Source organism: Trachinotus anak, unplaced genomic scaffold, assembly GCF_046630095.1.
Source record: "Trachinotus anak isolate AG129_WGS33_773 ecotype Australia unplaced genomic scaffold, CSIRO_AGI_Tana_v1 ptg000008l, whole genome shotgun sequence".
In the NCBI taxonomy this organism is placed as follows: domain Eukaryota; kingdom Metazoa; phylum Chordata; class Actinopteri; order Carangiformes; family Carangidae; genus Trachinotus; species Trachinotus anak.
The window spans coordinates 15245031-15268569 of record NW_027273859.1 but is presented as its reverse complement, the minus strand read 5'-3'; the positions used below and the strand labels follow the sequence as shown (position 1 = coordinate 15268569).

The window sequence follows — 23539 nt, the reverse complement described above, 5'->3', positions numbered from 1 at the left end:
AATACAGTTTTCGGTTCTTATAATGCTTAACAGTGTTCTTTTGAGGATGTCACGAACAGTTTTTCTGTCTGTTGTAGCAACACACTCCACTTCCACTGCCCAAAGAATACGATGAGGACTCCTTGATTCCCAGCAGCCCAGCGACTGAGACCTCAGACAATGTCAGCCCAGTCGCCAGTCCCATACACACAGGGTCAGCACAGTGATGTTTCAGAAGAAAACATTTTATTTCACTTCATCTCTATTTATTATCTGATCTGGCAGCTAATAATCACGCTCTTTGCCCATTGACAGGTTCCTGGTCAGTTTTATGGTGGATGCTCGGGGCGGCTCAATGCGAGGCAGCAGGCATAATGGTCTGCGTGTCATCATACCTCCACGGACCTGTGCGGCCCCCACCCGCATCACCTGCCGCCTGGTGAAGCCGCAGAAGCTGACCAGCCCCCCTCCACTGGTGGAGGGAGAGGGGCTGGCCAGCAGGATCATCTCCCTGGGTCCAGCTGGCATGCAGTTCTTGGGGTGAGGAAGCCACTGGGTAACACTTTACTCTAAGGGCTGTTTAGCATTTATAAGCACTATATGAATATTTAATAAATGGTTTATTACACACTACAGTCTAGTTGTATGCACCTATAAGGACATTTTACATTATTACAACAATGTGTTTTTTACTATATTGTCATTCACTATCAGTTCATGCAGTAGCCTTTACTTATGGGTGTCCACAGGAGGAGTTGCAGTGGTTAATGAATACATCAATAAAGTCTTATATCTGCTTACAACTACATTATAGTGTGTTATAAACCTTTTCTGACATGTTTATATACTGCCTATAAAAGCTACACGGGGGAACTGAGAATAAAATGTTGCCTGCAACTGAAACGTTCTTCTCTTTGTTCACCTGTAAATAGTTAGGGTTTGACTCAGGTTAGATTTTTGAATTCATCTAAATGCACAAAAAACATTTTTTTTTCTAAAAATTTGGTAAATAAGTAGTGAATAATTTTATGATTTATTGCATCATCTGCAAAACATTGTGTTTATAATTAAGAAAGTTATGACACTGTTTTCTGTTGTTTTGTTTTTTAACATCATATTTAACTATTGTAAAGGCTCAACAGTAGAATGTCCATCCCAGACACCGATAAAAACAATACCCTTTTACCTTGTTTATTTTTGATTGATTGATTGATTGATTTATTTATATTTTTATATTTTCTAGTAATTGATTAATTGTACAATCCATTTGTGTTATGATGTTCAGACCAGTGATAGTGGAGATCCCACACTTTGCTGCTCTGGGTCGTGGTGACCGGGAGCTAGTGGTGCTGAGGAGCGAGAACGGCTCTGTCTGGAAAGAACATCGTAATCGCTATGGCGACGAGGTGCTAGAAACAATCCTCAACGGGATGGATGAGGGTAAGACTTTAAATGTGTCATGCTTGATTACTGGCTCTTAGATGCTCAAAACCTGTCACTGAGTGGTATCATTTAACCTTCTCTCCTCTGCCCAGACTTAGAAAGTCAAGAGGAGCTTGGGAAGAAGCGAATTCGCCGTATCATCTCTACCGACTTCCCCCTTTACTTTGCTGTTGTATCACGCGTCCAGCAAGAGAGCGACCTGATTGGTCCGGAGGGAGGTTCGTTGACAAGTAAACTAGTGCCGATGGTCCAGGCCACATTTCCTGAGACGGCAGTCACCAAACGGGTCCGCCTGGGGCTGCAGGTGAGATGGGACGATGTGGAGAAGGAAGGAGAGGAAAGACAGAATCGTTAATGCCTGTGTTGCCTGAAAAAAGCATGTTGGATGTCTTTTGATTGATCTTGGAATGACCTGATCATATCAGCACTTGTGCCACGTTTTCCTGATTTAGTTTTCTGTTTCTGTGTTTAATTTGCTTTTCGCATTTTTAGGACCTTTTTTCCTTTTATTTCACACAGTGCATGCACCTTTATACAACTATGGACTGCTCATTTAGTGCTGATATGTTATTGTTTGTTTTATCTTCAGTGTTGTCTTTCTTACTAATGTATTTATGTCACTGGCAAAGCCAGCCTGTATTTAGTATATTTAACACATTAATTTTAGATTAGTTAAACATTACTTGATAGAAAATCTTCAGCATTCTTGGTGTAGCCAGGAAAGACTGTCTTTTACAATTATTGTCGAGTTGTTTTGGTATCATGAATGTCTGAAAATGTGCAAAAAGACACTCTTTTTAAAAGAACAGAAGTGTTCCCCCTCTCAAAAGGGCCTGACACCTGAGCACCTGAGCTTCAAATCTATTTAACTGCAGTTATATCACTGTTTGTTGAAGCTTGTAGCCCCTTTTTACAGCTACACTTCCCAAGTCAGGTTTCATCAAACATACACACCAAAGACAAGAGAAACAGTTTTTAGCACACTTTACCACGCTTAGTTATACAGCAAATATTTATTTTTAAGACAACATATTAATAAGGATCCTATAAAATGGGCACTTTTCAACAATTGCACCTTTCTGCCTGTCCTATCAAATCAAAACAGCCTTTTTACACATTCACCTATGATTTAGTCTGAACTGTCTAATGTCCTGACCCCGCAGGTTGTTTCAAAAAGAAAATATGAAGTCAAGCAAGTAATGATACCATTTCATTGGACTGTCAGCTGTAAATCAGAACATTTCCTTATGGGATTTTTTAATGTGGTTAAATTGTAGATTGCTCTTACTAAAGTCAACAATCCAGTCATTAACCATAAGATTTTATTTATTTTGGCACAGTGACACTTTTCACTTTTACCAATTTCAGTTTCCACTAATTTCAGATGTTTATTAAGGTTTCTAAACAAAAGTATATTAAATATCATATTTATTTTCCAGCAACATAATTCTTTGCAGCATGGATATGTTTGCTGTATAAATAAATATGCACCATTTTCTCAGTTTTGCTGATTTGGGATTTTAAGGTTCCATTTGCATGTGATTTGATTTTGACAGATTAAATATACCCACTCTTTAGTTTCCAGCTCAAGATTGATTTCATTCATTCCTGTTTTTAACAAACTTGAAAAAAAATCCACTTTAATCCAAATCTAATGCAACATCCTTTATGAAAATGTAGGTCAGCAATTTATGGATTTTAATCATCGGATGTCAGAATATGTTTCAGTAAACCAAAATGACAGTGTGATACAGTATGAATGGACCTTCTGCCATGTGTTTTGGTTCAACATCTGTCTGTTAGATGAATGAATGAATTAATGAATAAATGACAAGCTAAATATTTCTTGTAAACTAACTAAATGCTACTAAATCTAACTGAATGTAAGTAAAATAGTTCAATATTTCCTTGTACAATGTTATTTTAACCATTTCATAATTTTCAAGAACAAATCTATTTAACGAAAATGTTGCTGTAGTAATCATGTCATGAATGGCCTTGTGAAAAACCACAGAGCGTTTTTCTTTGATATCCTTTTTGTATTAATGAATGTAAATGCCTCTTGTTAACACACATTGTTATTTTACACAATAAAAAAGAATTATTAAGTCCTACAACCAATTTGTGTTGCTATTGTCTTTCCAAATGTATTGTTAAAACCATGAGGTATTTTATTCACTGTGGGATTCTCTCTCTTTTTCTCTTCACCTTTAATTTCCCCTATTTGGTTGTCCTCTCTTTGACCCTTTTTTACTCATCCATTGCTCCATCATCTACCTCCCATTATCTTACTCTACCTGCTATCCTGTTCTCTCAACATCTTTTTTTTTTTAAATCTTCATTTCCTGTTTATATGTTTTTCTCCTGTACCTAATTTCCATTCTTTCTACCACATCATCAAACCTGTGCCGATGTTACGTCCCCCTTTCTCCATCATTTACTTTCAAACTCAGGCTCAGCCAGTTCCAGATGAGCTGGTTGCAAAGCTGCTGGGTAACCAGGCAAACTTTAGCCCTGTTGTCACTGTGGAGCCTCGGCGGCGCAAATTTCACCGACCCATCGGCCTGCGTATACCCCTGCCCCCGTCCTGGAGGGAGAGCCCCCGAGACTCTGGGGAGGGTGACACCACCAGTCTGCGTCTGCTTTGCTCTGTGATAGGTACTGCATGCCATGACTGGGTCTTGTGTGGGTGGGTAAGTGTGTGTGTGTTTGTGTTGACGGGGGAAGTTTCCTTCCATGGCAAGGAAAGATTTATGAGGCAAAAGTGCTGGTTTGAAGTGGGGACGTCAGTGACACTGCCATAGTTGGACAAAAAAGTTTCTTACTTTGTACAAACACTGTCACTGTCTTTATGACCTTTGTTAAAGCTAGATTTACCAGTTTGACCTTTCTCATCCTGCCTGATTCCCAGGTGGCACAGCTCCAGCCCAATGGGAGGACATCACAGGCACAACCAAGCTTATCTATGCTAATGACTGTGCCAGTTTCACAACCAATGTGTCAGCACGGTAAGTTCAGTAAGCAGCATGTCCAATACGTCAGCCACCATACCATAAAACTAAGTTTAATAAAAGTCTGTGCCAACTCAAATTATTCTAGCAATCAACTTGACTGTCATCATAAAAGACAGAGATTTATGTATAATACTGTGATTACATGTCGTGATGTCCTCTCAGATTCTGGCTCGCAGACTGTCCTCGGACAGCTGAGGCCGTCTCCTTTGCCAACCTGCTCTACAGAGAGCTGTCAGCTGTACCCTACATGGCCAAGTTTGTGGTGTTTGCAAAGATGAATGAGCTCCGCGAGGGCCGCTTGCGCTGCTACTGCATGACCGACGATAAGATGGATAAAACCCTGGAACAACATGAGAACTTTACAGAGGTGGCTCGCAGCAGAGACATAGAGGTCAGTTTGGAGACAAGGGCAGTGCATCACACTGATGTGATAAAATTGGCATATGTTGACAGAGGACACAGGTGCTGCTGGGGCCCTGCTATTTGTTTCTACTGAAAGTTCTTTCCACTTTGGCTAACACCTGTGTCACACCTTGCAGGTGATGGAGGGGATGCCACTTCACCTGGAGTGCTCAGGAAATCTTGTGCCAGTGAGGAAGGCCACCCAGCAGCCTCGCTGCTTCAGCTTCCAGGCCTTCAGAGATAACCGACTTCCTGTCTCTGTTAAGGTATTATCATTTGGCCCTCTCTTAAAAATCTTTTCTCATTTTTATATTCTTTGTTGCTCACCGTTAAACCACCAGCTCTATCCTCACATCACTTCATTGGTTTCCTTGTGTCTGTGTCAAAGGTGAGAGACAGCAGTAAAGAGCCCACTGGGTTTTTGTCTTTCCTGCGCAAGTCCACCAAGTATGAGGACAGCCAACATGTGCTCTGTAACCTCAACATTACCATGCCTCCATGTATTAAGGTAAAGCTCTTAATGTTACCTCACCTTAACAAGATGCATCAGGTGTGTTTATTAACAGTCTGTTTTCCCTGAGATGTGTGACTTCAGTGGTTTTTGTTCATGACTGGCAGATTGTTGGGAGTGAGGACCGGAGGAGAACTCTGACCCCTCTGGCTTTAAGAGAAAGATACAGCGCCCTAAATGAGCCTGCAATGGGTATGAGAATCTATCACACTACTTCATCCGCAGCACTATTCCATATACAGAATCCACGAGCGTTCAGTTGCAGGAATAAGCTGAACTTCACATTCAATAGACTCAGATGTTTAAGCCTCAGTTGTGCTTTGGTCTCTGCAGCATCAATGAGTGCCATGGAGAGGACAGAGCTGAAAATGGCTGTGATTGCAGAACAGTTGGGTCTGAGCTGGGCTGGTAATATACTAATATATGTCTATACGTATATCCTATATACTAATATAATATGCTAATATATAATATAGATTTATATGCTGAATCTATTTTTATGTGCTATGAACTATCCATGTTTACCTTATGTCTGACAAGCTTGCCTAGCTTGTTGCTGATTAAACAAAGTTATAATATGGCAACCAGCCAACGAAACTAATTATTTTCTGTTTTCCTGCCAAGAGCCATAGTTATTTTGCAGACAGAATATTCTTCCTCTTCTGCTTAGAGCGACTGTGAAGCAGTGTACCATTTCAAGAGCAAGACCCTGTATGCTACAACAGCATGAATCGTAAGCTAAATGATATAAATATTTCCCTTGCCTACTTGGTCTTTTTCTGTCTCATTTTTTAAAACAGAGTTGGCACGTGAGCTTCAGCTCAGTGTGGATGACATTAATAAGATCCGCGTGGAGAATCCCAACTCCCTGCTGGAGCAGAGCTCTGCGCTGCTCAACCTCTGGGCCACCCGTGAGGGCAAGAGGGCCAAGAGTGAGTATATGAGATCCAAGATTGCTGTGAATTTCTCTCATCCCCTCATATTCTTTGTGTTTCTGCATCTTTAAACCAATCAGATTTCAAGTCAGATTGGTGTTATAACTGCATTGCTGTTTGTCCTTGGAACCCCCCCTCCCCTCCTCCTTTTTCCTTGTCTGCTTGTGTGTCTCCGTCATGCGTCTTCACTGCAGTGGAGAGCTTGTACACAGCTCTGAAGAGCATTGACCGTATGGACATTGTAAGCATGCTGGAGGGCCAGCCACCTCAGCCTGTGAGACAAGGCTCCCGTGATATCAACAGACGCCGACACAACGAGAGAGAACACCTCTCCCCTGGTATGACCAATGGTAAGATCCCTCCCCAGATCCCACAATGCAGCCCCCTCCCCATATCCCTTTTTGCCTCGACCCCGAACCACTTTTCCAATAAACAAACATACACCTCTTTCCCTAAAATCCCCTGAAGGTAGAGTGAAGTTTGTGTCCCTCTGATTTCTCTGTGTTGTCCACATGTCTTTCTTATTTTAATTCCCATGATGCTGTTGTGTATGAAAGCTGCCACAAACAACTTTTGCAGGACTTTACCCCCAGCAACATGCAGAGGGACTCAGGACACTCCTACTGTACTACAAACTCTGTAGTGCCTTGGTTATACATTTTACATTATAACTATTTATAGTGGTGGAAGGTAGTAGAGAAATGCAGTGAAGTATACAGAAAAGTATGCTTAAATGGTGAAATGGTGAATGCTTGGGGGTCAGTGTTTTTGTAGATTTTCCTTCACTGGAGCGCTGGAGCTCCAGAATTTGAAAGAACCCCCGCTGAGCAAAACACTCCAAGTGGTGTAGTAATGTCACACAGAGATAAATAAACTCTTATTATTATTATAGTTTTATTGTTGTCGTTAGGATGTGTGTTCATTTTGATTATTCAGATCAGTCAGCTTATAGTATTTTTATCCACCATTTTAAATTTAGATGGACTACATTTTAGCTTGTATATTGTGTTTATAAAACAATGCCTTGTCATACATGATCGGTCCACATAGATCATAAGTATAGCCTAGCATAGCTGGCCTTCTTACCAATTGTCAGTCCTCAGTCTTTTACTCCTTTTCCTCATGGTTTCCTTCACACATGCATAACCTACATCTTATTGACTCCATTTTCACCTCTGGACTGGTGTGAGCCCCCAGTCTTACTGGACTGGCTTCTCTTCTCCGTATCCAGTGCAGGCGACGAGTCAGTCCACCAGGTGACAGATCCCCTCTGTGAAAACTGGAGCAATAATGAGAGATGTAACGATGCATACAGATATGACCATGAGGGTCAAAGAGTGAAAAGGGAGACGTTCAGATCACAGCTGCAGTGAATCTGATAACCGTGTATCTGTGTTGTCTGTCTATCTCTCTGGCTACTTGCCTCCCAAAGGCCGTTCCTGTGTTGACGTTCTGCGTAAAAACATGGTGGCACTTCGAGTACATGGATTTTGTGTCTTCTGCTTATGTCACAATGATCACAGTGACGGGTTTCAAGAGGTTCTGCCTTACTGTTCCAATTTAGTACGTCTACAAAGTGGAACAACAAACCTGTTTTAGGCAACAAATAAGGCAATAAATAAAATGAATCATTGAGTAAAAGGTTCAGATAAATTGAAAAAGAATCAAATAAATAAATAAAACGGGCAAAGAAATGAAAAATAAATCTATAAATGTTCAAAGAAATTGAAAATAACTATCAAGCCCTAAAATATATATAAATACATGAATACACTAATGCATTTTTGATTTCCTCGTGCATTATAATATATTTTTGAATAGTTTATTTAATTCTCATTTTGTTTCACAGGTAAATGTATTCATTTACTCATTTTATATTAAAGGAATATTTAATGTTTGATGTTTTTGGAAATATGCTATTTTGCTCTCTTGCCAAAAGTGTCAGTGTTAAATATGAAGCCACAGCCAGTAGCTAGTTAGCTTAGCTTAGCAAAAAGAGTGGAAGTGGGAAGAAACAGCTAGCTTAGCTCTGCCCAGGCTCCATTTTTGGCCAGGTGCAGAGCAGTACCTTTCTGAAGTCTCAGTGGGTTTCCAGGCAAAAGTTACCCTGCCAAAAAATAGTAAATAATCCTCAGCACAATTTATTGTTTTTACTTTTTGGTTTTTGTATGGATTAAACGATGAGATTAAACTTGATAATTAGTTAGCTTTACAGGTGCTGGGAGGCATCTGTTTCCAGTCTTTTTGCTAAGCTAAGTTATCTGGCTGCTAGCAGTAGCTTAATATTTACTGCACAGACATGAGAGTGGCGCCCATCTTCTCATGTAACTCTTTGCAATGAAAGGAAATATGTGTATTTCCAAAAATGTCAAATTATTAATTTAAGTCAGGTTCAGTACTCTATGCAAGAAAAGCCATTATTATCAGCAAAATAGCAGTTTTTAGTCAAGAGGTTTTACAGAAAAAGCAGCAAGAATATTCACTAGTGTAGAGGAATAAGTCATACTGCAGCTTTCTTCTATCTTTCTCTATCTTGACCTGTCTTTCCTTCTATCGTGACAGAATGTGTGCAGGATTTTACTTATCAGTTTTTCTTCATAGTTCTAGTGCACCTCTACTGTAGGTAAGCAAATTCCCAAGGTTTATTCAAGATAATTTCCCTGTTAGAAAATAGAAAATACACTAAATGATAGAGTAGGATCCCTTCTTTTAGAGGGACATTTAAATGCTGTTTGCCTGTGGCTGCATGGGGAGTACTTTGAGTTTCTTTAGGGCTACTGTTGGTGCACTGAATGTCCTTTTGGGAGCCCTGTTTACATTCCCTGTGAATCTGTCCCTCTCTCTGTGTTTCTCTGGACATGTCATCTGCAGCCTAGCCGCCCTACTCTTCCTCCTTCTCACTCCTCTCCGAACTCTGACCTCATGCCGACCTCATGTTGACCTCTGACCCATATCTTTTATTATTTGGCGACCAGTCGTGCATTTTCTTTATTTTTCTATGATTGAAAACCCCTCCTTTTTAATTGTCTGCTCTGTGACCAATAACCCTCACACAGACTGTGTACTCAGCACCCACTGGGAGGGGGGAGGTGACCCTCGCTCTCTCTCACTGTTTCTGTCTGTGTTCATCACCCTATTTTATATTCCTCTTTCTCTCTTGCTGCCCTTCTTTTCTCTTTTTTCTTCTTCCCACTCTGTCCTTTCCCTCTTTGCCCATCCCTTATTTCCCTGCCCTCCTGCCTGACCGCATGTGCATGAAGGCTGACTTTCATCGTTCATCTCCCCCAGTGTTTGCATGGAGACACTGGGATGAAGGGCAGGAGTAACACTGGCTTGTTGGAGATGACGACTTTAACACTGCATTAGCACCTAATGCTGCTTAACCGACAGACATGCATCTCTGCATGGCATGCTTACTGATAATGACCCTACAGTCTGTCTCTGTTCCTCCTCAGTGATCTGTCCTATGGGGGGTAAAAAAGGCCTAAAACCTTTTTTTGTGAACTATGACTTGTGTCTGCTCTGTTCATGTATGAATGTTGTGGTTGTTTTGTATGTCACTGATTCTACATAAACTGTATCCATCTGATGGGTTATTTGGTATGAAACATATGTGTTTAATGTCTTTGTGAGTGTTGTACAAGGGTCAGTTTGACATTGAAAATGTGTTTATTGTGTAATGTGAATCTCATCAATCGGTCTGTGTGAGTGTGTCAGTGTGTGTGTCTTTATGTATGTTTTAAGTTGTAATTGTTTTGTGTCTTCCATATACGCGTTCCCAGTGTATCAGTGTTTAAATGTATGGGTAAAACAAGCACATTTCCTTTACATGTATTTTTACGTGAGCATCACCGCTTTGTTTTTCTGTATTTGTGTCTTTCAATAAGGGGGGTCAGCAATCACAGCGACATTTTTCAAATTTCACACTTTCCCTTTCCTTAATCTCTTTCTTTTCCAAAGCTCTTTCTTTCACCTCCATTGCCTCATCTACTAACATGGAGAGAGAAAACTGAAAAACACAGTCATGATTCAGATTTTCATTTGCAACTAATCCATAATACAGTGAATTGGTTTGTATGAGGATTTAAAGGGAAAATAGGTGGTCAGTTGATTCCAGTTGAATTTAGAATGAGCTGTTTTTAATTATATTATTAAAGCTATAAATGTATTTGCTGCAGCTGATATTACTCAAATTAAACTCCCAGTGTACTGACAGATATGAATCACTATTTAAAGTGAAGCCAAAGGACGGTCAAGCATTTGTGAATGGGACTCCTAAACTTTAAAGGAACATGACAAAGCAGATATCTTGACCCAGATAAATGAGGAATGACGACTATAAAGTTAGATTTAACACTTTACCCAATATTTTCAGTTTTCTGGTAGTACAGTAAAATATGTGAATTTCATTAGCATCAAAAGATAGAGTCAGTGTGTATTGTTGTTTTTACACCTGATTTTTGTCTGTTCTAGTAGCACTTTTATCTTCATAAGGCAATTCTCTATACAAAAATATATATACAGTATTCATGAGAAATAGTTTCGATAGACAAATGACAGTAGTTGAGAGGCTAAGAGAGAGAACAGAAAGTAGGACAAGAGATCTGTTTGGTTGCTTGGTGTCACAAATATCTCCTGCACTCTCAGCAGTACTCAACAGCAGTGCTGCCAACTATGAATCAAGTTACACCCTGCACAGCTCTGCACCTTTTTCTCATCATTACACAGTGTACACATACAGTCAGTGTCTCTCTTTCTTTCTCTCTATTGCCTATGCATTTACATGTTACCATGCAGGGCAGGAATTCTCTTCTCTTCATGCTCCTGGCCTGCACCATATCTCCTATTTCATCCTCTGGTTAATAAATGTCTTGGTCTTGTGGTGTTACAGTAATAGTAGGCCGCCACACTTTGCTTTACCTACATTGTCATCCATCAAAATCTTCACATGAACAATTCACTGAATTTGCTGGGTAGTTGGTCATTTTCAGGATGATTAATTCAGTAGGTCTGTGATGAGAGCAGAAGCTCACTCTTTTTAGTCTTCAACTGGATTTTCTTGGTGCTATATAAAGTTATCTTAATAAAGAAATCATTCCTGCTGCTGTGACATTGTGCTCTATCATGCCAGGTCTGCCTTTACAAACAAAAAAAAGAGATACTGTTGCGGGTGTTTAAGAAACAGCTGTAGGAGTGACCTGAGTCCACAGTATATCAACAATTCTCTGTTTTTCTAATATATCTATTAGAATGATATATGTTTTTCTAGATATAACCACCTGAAATACTAATTCAAATATATGTTTGAGGCAGCAAACGTGTGGCTTTCACAACACAAGGAGAATCAAGTCTACTGTGTTTGTATAAATATCAGCATTACTATCAGTTCTATGCTCATATACACTTCATTGGCAGTTTATTAGGTACGCCTAGCTAAAACTAATGCAGCCTAATACAACAGTCCTTTCGTCCACTCATCCCTTCATAAAGGTTATAATTGGGGTGGCCAAAACAATATAAAACCATGTCTATATAGTTCAACAGCACCACAAACTACATCCTCCAAAATGATGAAACTAAAACAGTTTCAATACAAACTGAGCATATGACCTTCCTGAATAGAGGATTTATTGGAGGACAGTTGTAGAAGACTGCATTAGTTTTAACTCGTTGTTCCTAATAAACTGCCAACTAAGTGTACCTGTGTTTTACTGAGTGCATTATGACAAATATATGTGTCAATGGGAGACCAAGCAGCTGTGTGGCGTGAGCTGAGGTGCGAATATGTGTGTGAGGAGAGAATGAGATTGCCTGCATGCATGCTATCCAGCCTGACAACAATATTAACCTGCCTGTTTTGAGTGGGTTTGAATGCATGCATATACTGTATGAGTGTGAGTGTATGTGTGTGACAGTATGAGACAGAGTGAGAAAGAGGGTTTATGGCATGTGTATGTGTGACAAAGTGTTCGTCACTGTTGGACAGGTGAGTGTCCCAGAGGCAGTAATTCCTGTCCGTCTCCCTGCAGGTGGCAGCCAGCAGAGCAGCATCAGTCACTGCTAGGTTCGAACCTCAGTCTCAGTCTCTCGGTCCATCTGGCTGTGTCTGCTGCTGCTGCCGCTGCTGCTCTCACCGTCAGCTCTGGCTGATCGAGCTTGACAACCCCTCTTCTAAAAGTTGCCCTTGCTCTCTTGTCCTAAGCTCCTTGCACCTTTATTCCAGCTCCTATTGTCTTGGCCCTCCCCTCTCTCCCTCCCCACTTTTCTCCTATTTGTCCCTTCAGCCTCCTCTACTCCTCCCCTAGATGCCCAGCTCCTGGGCAGGGGTACTTACCCCCTCCCAGGTTCCCGGTGCTGTGGGGGTGAGGTGGGGAGCGAGGTGGGGGGCCGGGTGTCAGTGTGCCTCTCTCTGTCTCGCTCCAGGTTATGGGCTCGCGCAGGAAGAGCTTCTCTCACCGGCCTCCATGCAATACAGTCTGCCCTCCCCGCTGGGCGCTGAGCCTTACTGGCAGGAGGTTTCCAGTCTGGACTGTGCACCCATTGCCACCACAGAAGAAGACACCCTCATGGAGATGTCTGATGTGCAGGTGTGGCCTTCAGGCAACAGCCCCTCCCTAGTGCCTGTGGAGGACTCCTCGCTGGAGTGCAGCAATGCTGATGATTCAGAAGGTCTTCTGGGGCTGCCGTATGGAAGTCTGGGTCGGCCGGCCAGTCAGGCCAGCGCAGCCAGTGGAGGGGGTGGGGTGCTGAGTGGCTCCATAGAGCTGCCCGAAGACGATTCAGAGATGGGCGTTGACTCGCTCAGCACTGCCACGCCAGCCTCGCTTGGGGGCACCATTGCTGGGATCAATCTTAATGGGCTGAACAATGGTCAGGGGTCAGAGGCAAGTTCGGAGGTATCAGCAGTCACCAGTACGACTGGTGGTGATGGAGCTGGAGGAGAAGGAGGAGGAGGAGGTGGGAAAGGCTCAGAGGAAGGGCTTTCTCTTGTTGCAGGACAGCAAAGGGTGTATGCTCGGCTGAGTGAGTCACCTGGTCTGAGCTGTGTTGCTGATCGAAATGGAGACAGGTGAGTCAGCCCCTGTTTGCTTCTCAATAAATCTGTGCTTATATCCCATTTAACTTCATTGCATGTCAGCAAATGTCAGTGATGTTGTTTGGAGTTGTTTCAAAATTCAGTGAAGAGGAAGTGATCACCAAGGGGACAGTTGTTTTACTGTCCTTGCATTGATCCGTTCTCTCCTTCCAGGTCAGGTAATGGTGGAAACGGAGGTGGTGGGGGCTCTTTCCTTTCCTACCTGCAGGAACAGACAGGCCCAGGGTGGATCCCTGTCACTGACCCTACTCAGGCCTGGGTAGGCAATCAGCCGAAGCCCAGGCAGGCCATGGACACCATGATGTCATCAGTACTTAACGCTGTGGATGGGGACCAGTCCCGTATGTCCCAGGAGGCCTTGCTTCAGCCTGTAAGGGACATGGGGCACTCGGAGATCTTAAGGGGGCACTTCAGAGGTACCCAGCCATTTGAGAAGGGTTTGGGCTTCCCACACAGGGTGCCAGAGCTAAGGGCCTGGGACGACGTGCGCCTGAAGGGCCAGGTGAGTGTGTCTCCTCCAATGCAAAATAAAACAAATGTTTGTCCTGCCTTTAGCTGAGAAATGCTGTGAAGTCGTAGGAGCAGAACATTTTCTAGGTTATATTTGCAGCAGATTCACCATCATGTTGAACACACAACAAGCAGCACAAGTCTGATGCATTTTGTTTTTTAACTGCCTCTCCTAGAAGACACCTTGAAGTCAGACTTAAACCTCAAATCAGTATTATAATTATTCATGACAGATCCTAGAACCAGTCAACCAACAAACATAAACACACAGACACACACACACAAAGTCTAGGGCCCAAGATGGGCACAAACAGCATGTCCAGCCAAATATAGCAAGCATTCTCACTGTCCCACTCATGTTACATGATCCCCACCCCAGTCATTCCCACGTGTTAACTTTCTGGCACAACACAGACACATCACACTCTAAAAGACAATCTGTGCCATGAAACTGTGTGAGAGCAAAAATAGATTGTTGCGTTTAGGGCTTTTGTGGGCTTGACAATGGCTCATACAGGTAATTAAAGAGCCCACTTTGGCTTTATTTGGATGCAGTGTGTACTCCATAAATATGTCTGCATAGAGCTATGATTGACTTTGAGGAAATGTGCCTACAAGGCTCCGTGGATCATTAGGAATGGGAAATATTTTGTGGCAACTAGTAACTAGTACATGAGAAAAGTCAGGGTGCAAGTTTCTTAGTGCTCTTGCCACAGCATACAGAGCTTCACTGGAGTAGCTAGAGGTATTTAAAGCCCACAGATCACATGGTTAGAAAAAGAGGTGGGAATAGAAGCCTCCCAAGGTTGCTTTTGCCTGGATTTGTCATTGACTGGCTACTCCTGACCTGACAGTGTGAAGGAGAAGGAATAGAGAACTGGGGAAAGGGCCCCCTGCCCCAGCTAGTGGAGGACGGATATGAACTAAAAGACACCAAGCCACTGTGAATGAACCAGTCACAAGAGGACTGAAGTTATTACCTCCTCTCTTAGCTGAGAGAGGCGCTGTGTCGGGAAACAGGAGTCACGGAGTGGCTGAGGGGGTGTGAGACGTGCATTGTCGTGTGCAGGCTGCGTTGATTTGCTTGGGATCTAAGCGGGGCGATGTGGGCCCTGGTGACTGAGCTCCTCTTCAGCTTTGTGCTGCTGGCTTTCCTGGTGATCAGCTGTCAGAATGTCCTCCACATAGCCAGCGGCTCAGTGCGGTCCGTGCTCACCTACATACACCTTCAGCTGGACCGCGAGCTCGGTGAGGTTGAGGGAGTGGCTGATGAAGAGGAGAACGTCACCACCAGAGTTGTCCGCCGCAGAGTCATCCTCAAGGTACAAAGAGGAGGGACAAAGGAGAGTCAAGCTGAAATTTGGAGAAAGGATTTACTGGCAGGAATACAGTGATGAAAGAAAAGAGAAGGAGGAAAATATTATTTGGTTTAAGGTTGTGGTAAAACAGGTGAATAAAGTTTTTACTGCAGTGGAGCTGAGGGGGCGTGACAATCGGATTGACCTGTGTACAATAGGAAATGTAAATGTGTGAATAAATAGTAAATATTTTCAACTCAATACAACGATAATAATTAATCTTCTAATAATTTCAATCTTTGTAATGCTATCAATTTACCGTGAGAATGTGGCTCATCTTATCTTCTGCTGTTACAGATGTAAATAGACTGTCTTGGGCTTAACAAGTTTGGTCTATAAAAAGTTCCCTTCCTACTGTATGAGTGCCAGTGCACAGTATGACTCCGGACTCTGTGAATTTTGCTCTGTGAGTTTTATTCAGAAGCTTCACCCATGTGTTCAACTCTCACCCGTCTGGCTGCATGAGTTTCTTTGAGCTTATAAATAGCTGTGTAGACTCGCTGCAATTTATTAGAGGCTATAACAGTATTGTCATGAACTTCATGAACTGTTTAGTGTCACTAAGAAACATCCCCTCACCCATCTGTCATTCATATGCTTCCCTGTGTTTCCAATCAGTGGATGGGTTTATGGCAGTGATATAATTACACTGCAGTGACAACTGTTTTAACATGCAGTTGGTCCATAATTTACTGAGCCAGTTTACGCTCCACCACCTGAGTTTACTTGGAAAGTCATATCTTGTAGAATTAAAATGTGCTTTGAATAAAAAGGAAGTGCAGTTTGTGGTTTATTTAAATACAAGTACAAATGTTTTTTCTGTCCACAGGGCGATGAGGTTGAAGATCTTCCTGGGGAGCAAGTGAGTGAGGAACAGTTCACGGATGAACATGGAAACATTGTCACAAAAAAGGTTAGCCATGTCAGCATGTTTTTGTGTTGAAGTCTTAAAATGGGGTTAAAAAATTGTTTCCCTTATGTCAGTGTCACAATACTCTCACAGCATCGATCCACAGAATGATTATTAAACTAATAATAATCATTAAGTTCATCAGCGTTCATTATATACAACATTACACTGTGGATTTACTGTTTACCCCCCAAACAATAGATTTGATATTGTTTTTTAAAAGACAACAACTTTTTTCTCCATCGCCATTTCTTTATACTTCACCAATTCAGTTGTTTCACTTCCTTATTCGCACTCTCTGCTTTCACCCATCACTCTCTCCCACCCTCCTGTGTGCGGTTGTTGTGTACATGTGTGTATGTGATAGATTGTGCGTAAGGTTGTGCGCAGAGGGAAGGGTTCAGGTGAGGAGGGGGTTCAGGAGGTGTGCATGGAGGGTTCTCTGCAGGACGCCAACGAGCTGGAGGTTGATGCAGAGCAGTTCATGAGCTACGCCATCCTGGGCCGGGACAGCAGCAAGGTGGGATTCTGATCTGCAGGCAGCTCTCTGTTGGCCTCAAGGCCTCGCAACACCTCTGGCTCCCGTTATAAGCTAAAAGGAGCAGGGAGCAATGGACTGGGGCCCTGTTTGATTGAAAGCCATGTAGTAGCTAGTTTATAGTGAACAGGGGACTCTGTGCTGGAATGAAAGTCTCGCCTCTTCCCTTATGTACAATAGCTTAACCTGCATGAGCTTCAGTATGAAGTACTGACAGGCTGAGAGCACAGTGTGTGTACACTTAGCCCTGTTTCATTATGTGTCAGTCTTAAATCACTGCAGAAGACAGAGTGAGATGTGTGTTTGGTTAATTGTTTGAATGCTGAACTTGTGTAACATTAATCTCCACCAAAGTATTTCTGCCTCATGTTCATCTACTGCATGCAAGAGGGAACAAATGAGGCCACTTTGCTCTAGCGCTGTTTTTGAGATTGAGGTGCTCACTGTTCATCAGCCCACACAGGGTGTCATCATTTTAGTCATCACTAAGCTGCATCTACAGCTCATATGTTTGGTTCTTGCATATCAATGACTGAATAATCTGACTGTGGCTCCGTGCATTAGTTATATTTTCCATTCTCTCCCCATCAGTTCTCAACGAGTGACTCTTCTGTCTTTTTGCCTTCATTAAAGTTTATAGTCCCTCAACTGTGATTGTGTGCTGCTGTATCACTCAAACCTACAGGACTCTGTAGGGCCAAATATTATTTACAGTCATTCAATGTTTTTTGTATTTTACCTGCAGGAAATAGCAGAGGATCGGGGTTTAACACATCAAGATAATTCAGACTACCAGGGTGTCTCTGGTTGTGTAAACCCTCTTGAAATTAGTGAATTGTCTCATGTGGCTTAACCCCATCCAGCTAATCAAAAATGTATTTGCAAATATTTTTGACACTACTCTGAATCCCAAATACAGTAGATGTTTCTGGTGCCATCTTGTCTTCAACTGTCGCCCATTACTTCTGTCTTTGCTTGACAGTTTATACATAATTTCTTTCTTTTTCCCCCTCTTTCCTCTCTCTTCGCGTATTTGTCTCTTACATTTCTTTTACATCTCTGTTATTTTTGCTGTTTTTCTGTCTTTTCTCTCCCTTACTAACATTCCCTCAACCTCTTGTTCTGCTCCTGTCATCCCACTTCTTCTCAATCCTTGCACCTTTTCTGTCGTCAACTCCCCTCCCCCTGATGTAGCCCGATACTGTGGATGTGAAGAAAGGTGCTCAGATAGTGAAATGTGCCAGTCTGCGGAGAGTTAAGCAGTGAGGCAGACTGAGCGCTGCGTCCCCGCAGGTATGGGACTGACCCACAATGCCTCGTCTGACCTGTGGGCTAGACCATTTAATCCAGTCTCTCTGGATTAAATGCATTTGAATGTACCTTTAATTCTATACTAATGATATGTAATGTGAGGCTGGCACAGCAAAATGACAATTAATTATTCAGTTTAACTAATAGCCAATATATAAATGACACATAAAAAAGAAGAAAAAAACTATTTTTTGTCCTTATAGTACAAAAATATAATAAAACTATCATCAGGAAATCCCACATGCTACAAAAAGAACCTGCTAACTAATGACCAACATTAAGTCTGTTTAATGTAAAATCTTGCGTTTCAGTTAGTATTAATGCAGGTGATATGATGACATATGTGTAGAAACCTGACATGATCCTTGATGCTTTTTAGATACTTTTAGAGAGTTGATATCTATTTCTTTCAGCTTTAACAGATATTATAATCTTTTATAACCTGAATAAACAATAGAATTTCAGACTGCTTGCCTTCAGGCAATTGCCTTGTCATGTTTACTTCAGTTGTATGGAGTTATATATGTGAATAACTAAATGTATTAGTTTTTTTTTTTTTCTTAAATCATTCTTTATATTATCTTTGTATGAATGTACAGTAATTTCTCTGTTCAAAATGACTGTGTACGCAGAAATAAGACACAGATATAATTCCATACTGATGGACAATGCAAGTTTGATGCAAATAGATTATTAATGTTGCAGTAGATTATACTAGACCATTTGTCATGCATGTTGTGACAAGCTGGAAAAGGGTTGGCACAATGTGCACTCAGCAAAACATCCAACCAAGAAGGAGCTTGTAAAGTGAGAGCTCTCAAGGTCAAAGCTGCAAAGCCAGTTGTCCAGTGAATTGCAATCTGGAGCCACTGTGATGTGTGTGTGTGTGTGTGTGTGTGTGTGTGTGTGTGTGTGTGTGTGTGTGTGTGTGTGTGTGTGTGTGTGTGTGTGTGTGTGTGTGTGTGACCTGCCCTTTCTAACGTAAAGGCCATGACATTCCTGAGATTACTGATATTTCAAGTGACTCTCTACTGAATGTTAAACCACTTCTGCCAACCATTTTTGCTTGAATGCTTTTGCAGAACTAATGTTCTGTGTTTTAGTTTTACAGTGACTGATTAAAATAAAGGAATCTGGGTGATATATGAGGATCAACTTAGGGGCAATTTAAAGATGGACATTTCAGCCAAGGCCATTTTAAAGACTGCATATAGCAGTTCACATACCTCAAAACTACTCACATTTGCACTGGCTTACTGCAGCTTGCATGCCACCTGCCATGTAGATTCATGAGGTTTTGCTCTGATCTGTTGTACAACAGCAAGACAAATGTGTGGCTTTTCCTGAATCAGCGTGTTTCCCTCTCTCTACAGAGTTCTCCGCAGGATTCAACCCCTTCACCAAAACCATCCTACATGGACACATGACCAGCAGCAGCTGACAGGAGGAAGAACACATAAAAAGGCAGACAGACGGAAATGAACGGCAACAGACACCAACTTAATGACAACCACAGCGGTTATGCCGACTATCAGCACGCACCAGAAGAGAAGGATACGGATTTACTTGTAGTTTTTATTACCTTTTTTTTTTTTTTTTTTTTAAAGAAACTGTGGGAAAAAAAAACATCTACTACTAGGCTAGAAGCATGATTTCGTAAAAAACAAAAACCAAACACAAACAAAAAAAAACTAGCAACCAAAACGTGCTTCCTGTTATCTGTATCAGCATGAGTGACTGCTGCCGCATGGCCTGTCTTTAACTACAAATACTGAGGGAATACAGGGGTGGGTGAAAGGGTGGGGAGGGATGGGGAGGAGACACTGCTGTATGGGACAGGCATGCAATGTAGGGTATGGTCCATCACTGGCCCATTTTCTAAACCAACAGGGAAAAATTTATCAGTTAAACGTAAGAAAAAGGGAGACTAAAATAATGAGAAATATTATATAATCTCTAGGCAACAGGTTACTCCCCCTCCCACCTGCAATACTCTTCCAACTAAGAGCATCACAAACTAGTTTTAAACCTGTCCCAGTGCTCTCAGAGTCCAGTAAAGCTACAATTATCACCCAAGGATATTGGTGTTGTACATAATATCGTATGCACTAAAATGCTCTACGTGACTGTGTGTTACGTGTGTTGTTTATGTTATAAGATCCCTATGCGATGCCACTGATGCTGCTGTTTCAGGTACAAAAGAAATTCCTCCCTGTTTTTCTTGTTTGGTTCGTTTGGTCTGAACCTATATATTATTCTATATATCTTGAGATCTTTGTGGGTACAAGAACATACAAATGTTGTGTCGCTCTGCCTGTTTTGAACGTCGGATTTTTGTGTGTCAGGCTGTTTGTTTCTTTGTGCTTTTCACGTGGTTTCACCCTTTGCTTTTGACATGTCAAACTGTAGAGGGAAGACATCCTGTAAGTCATTTACTGTACTGTGGGTTTTTTGAGCTTTGGGAGGCAGGTTTCTGCTTTGAACCTGCCTCCCTGACCTTCCCTCAGAGTGGTTTGCCTTGTGAATAGGGTGACAATGAGTAATAAGGACGAGGGACAGATTATCATGAGAGATTAACCTGCTCTACCATCCCACTCCTCCGCCTTTTACTTTTGTTCCCAGTGTGCTGTATCCTTGTGAGGTCTGTGTTAATCAGATATCTGTCTGAGCCAAAATCCCAATACCTCTCTTCACCCTCGAGCTTGTCCTTATCACCCTACCTCCACCTCTCACCCCCCTGCCCCTCCAGTCAGCCTCTCAGAATAGATGTAGCAGTCCTGTCCACCCCCAGCAGGGGGCAGGACCCCACCTTCAGCTAGTAGCAGTGTCTATTTGACCTCATCGTGCAGTGTCTGACACCACCACCCATTAGGTGCACTTATAGACCATCTCACCACCACCAGAAGATGTCACTTGATGAGGGTAAAGTAGCTGAAATGCTGGTAATAATGTAGCACTGGTTTGACTGGGTAAAAGACAAAGAGTCAGCTGAAGAAAGAAAGGAGAGTGTTGTGTCGAGGGTCAAGGATGTGTTGAGCTTTGATGTTTGTCTCCTTGGTAGTTCTTCAGAGTGTAGCAAAGGCAGTCAGTCACCAATCACTGTGATGAGAAACTGTAATACTGACCCGCAACTGTGAGCCTGACCCTTCCCGAAGCGTGTCCTTTCATTTGTGTTACGTCTTTTTTTTTCATGATTTACTGTCTTAATTGTACTTCAGAAGAAGCAATAACTGCTTACAAAAGGATAGGATTGTTTGTCTGAGTGTGCTTGAGTGTGTTTGTTTGTGTGACAGAAAGACAGAGAGAGAGAGAGGATTTTAGGATCATAGTTCATGTTCTTCCTCAGCATTCAATCTGTCAGTCAGAGCTTTAGGCTACTCCTCACTACACTCAGAAATGATGTCAGTACATTAGTATTCTACATTATATTATCACTTAGCCTCTTTAGAAAAGAAAACTATTAAGTTTATGTATTACACTGATCAAATATTGGTATGACTTAATACCAGCCACCCCATCGAAGCAAAGTGTCTGTTTTTGTTACACTCATCAGGGAATGTAGGCATGTTCAGTCATATTTTTTAAATCCCAAAAACATTCATATGCACCTTGACAGAAAAATCCTATTGGTTGTTTGTGTGTGTGTGTGTGTGTGTGTGTGTGTGTGTGTGTGTGCGTGTGCGTGCGTGTGTGTGATTTTACTATCACATATTCAGTCCTGGATAATGGGACATGTCAACATTGTGATAATATCACAGGAAGTCATATTGCAAATGGACAAAGAGCAGCAGCTCTCAGATTATACGTGTAATTCTAATTCACATCTTTTTTAAAGTTGATTTACCTCAATAAGCACACCGTCTCACATGATATCAATTACCTACATGCATCTCTTTCAAACATTTCATGTGACATTGAATACTTTATTATAGAATAAGATGTAAGTCACAAAAACGTTGCAATAAGCACCCATCAATAAGTGTTTAGTGTGGCTTCACAGCCAGAGATGATGAATGTAAAGTCTTGGTATACTGTAAGTCTTGTTATAAAGTAGTCATCTGTGTTGGCTCTGTACTTTAGTAGATAATAGGGTATTCACTCTGTTGTTTCAACTCAGTATCTCCTGTTGATCATCAAACATATGTCTTCATTCTCATTTCATCACAAACATACATACAAATGATGTGAGAGGAGAGACTTAAAGAGAGAAGCCTCAAATGGGTTTTGACATTTTAACAAATATCCCTTCACCAGATATTATTTCTATTTTATTATCTTTTTTAATAACCACAACAAGTTAGATGTCAATAAAAACTGCACAGCAGTGTAATTGTGTGGTACCCCTTATGTCATAGCATACGGTTTGCTCTGTAAGGGCTCATAATTATGCTTGTGTTAGTTTCTGAAGCAGTGGCTATTTTATTAATCCACTGCTGATGTCAGGGTTAGAGCAGGGGGCGGGGGTCTGATGAAAAGACAACAAGAGGGAGCACTTTGAAGTTCTGTGGAATTGTGGGGAGGCTCAGTGGCTTCGATGGCTAGTCTTTCAAGATGACAAGCATTTTTCCTCAACACAGCCCACCCCTGATCTATTTCTGCCCCCTTACCAAATATAAGACTGAGCCGGTTCTAAGGCTTCCACATGGTGACGGTTTGAAAGCAGTTTGAGAGGAGGAGTCCGACTAAGTGCGAGCAGAGGGAGGAGTGGTTACACCAGAAAGCCCTGCACTGAGGGACGACTGAGATGATGCCATGCACCAAGTTCATGCAAAAATATTAACTGTTGCAAAAACTAGAGAACACATGTATATTCCTTTAGAATGGATTGAAGACATTATTAACGCAATAGCATATTACTCAATACTAAGGAATGCAACTGCGCACATGCACAGAAAATGTTTTTAACATAAAAGGCTATATATATATATGAAATATATGAAAATATATATATATATTTACTTAGAATGCTATGCACCCTTACTTGTCAACTGGGATTCTAGTTATGTTATGGATGTACTTTTAGCATCATACAGCTGTAGCTACCAAGAGACTGTTGAGTTCTGGGTAATGCCTGCAACCTGGGGATAAATAGGGGTCTTGTGGGTATTTTAACCTGTTTTGTTTGCTTTTTTTATTGTTATGGAGAATCAAACATGAATTTAAAATATACATGTAAAAGCCTTTTAATCCAATCAAATCCGAGGACATCTATTGACAATTTACTCTGTACACCAGCTCAACATTTACAAAATTAATAAAGAAATGAAATGTCTTTGTGTATAGTGTGTATACTTTTGTGTGAGACACATGTGCACCTAACTACAGGTGATCATACTGTAGTTTTCAACAAACCAAACGTTATAAACACACTGAATTGTTCCAGGCCTTGTCCTGTGCATACCGCTCAGCAACCCTACTCCTCATGAAAATGCCACCAAAATAGGCTTCGTGTTTAACAGGGTTTAGCAGGGCTGCTTGAGACCATAATGCCATAAACAAATAAGTGAACACACCAGTGGCTAGACCCCGTTT

At 41.6% G+C, this 23539-nt stretch overlaps 1 protein-coding gene across 4 annotated transcripts in view; it reads left to right on the top strand.

Annotated features, from left to right (window-relative positions):
• The window catches only part of ank1a (ankyrin 1, erythrocytic a), a 97588-nt gene extending 74309 nt beyond the window's left edge, over positions 1-23279 (top strand). The window contains exons 28-46 of one of the 4 annotated variants that reach the window (XM_071482971.1): positions 78-193; positions 295-519; positions 1265-1419; positions 1515-1726; positions 3876-4080; positions 4334-4430; positions 4599-4827; positions 4976-5104; positions 5227-5346; positions 5457-5541; positions 5683-5757; positions 6150-6281; positions 6479-6634; positions 12708-13353; positions 13534-13882; positions 16078-16161; positions 16526-16678; positions 17891-17989; positions 19381-23279. In XM_071482971.1, coding sequence (XP_071339072.1) covers positions 78-193; positions 295-519; positions 1265-1419; positions 1515-1726; positions 3876-4080; positions 4334-4430; positions 4599-4827; positions 4976-5104; positions 5227-5346; positions 5457-5541; positions 5683-5757; positions 6150-6281; positions 6479-6634; positions 12708-13353; positions 13534-13882; positions 16078-16161; positions 16526-16678; positions 17891-17962 — 3240 coding nt within the window. In that variant the 3' untranslated portion in view covers positions 17963-17989; positions 19381-23279. Of the gene's footprint in view, positions 1-77; positions 194-294; positions 520-1264; positions 1420-1514; positions 1727-3875; positions 4081-4333; positions 4431-4598; positions 4828-4975; positions 5105-5226; positions 5347-5456; positions 5542-5682; positions 5758-6149; positions 6282-6478; positions 6635-12707; positions 13354-13533; positions 13883-14719; positions 15213-16077; positions 16162-16525; positions 17345-17890; positions 17990-19380 lie in introns of those variants that run through there. The other 3 variants (XM_071482968.1, XM_071482969.1, XM_071482970.1) reach the window with 3 other exon arrangements.
• Positions 23280-23539: the final 260 nt, after the last annotated feature.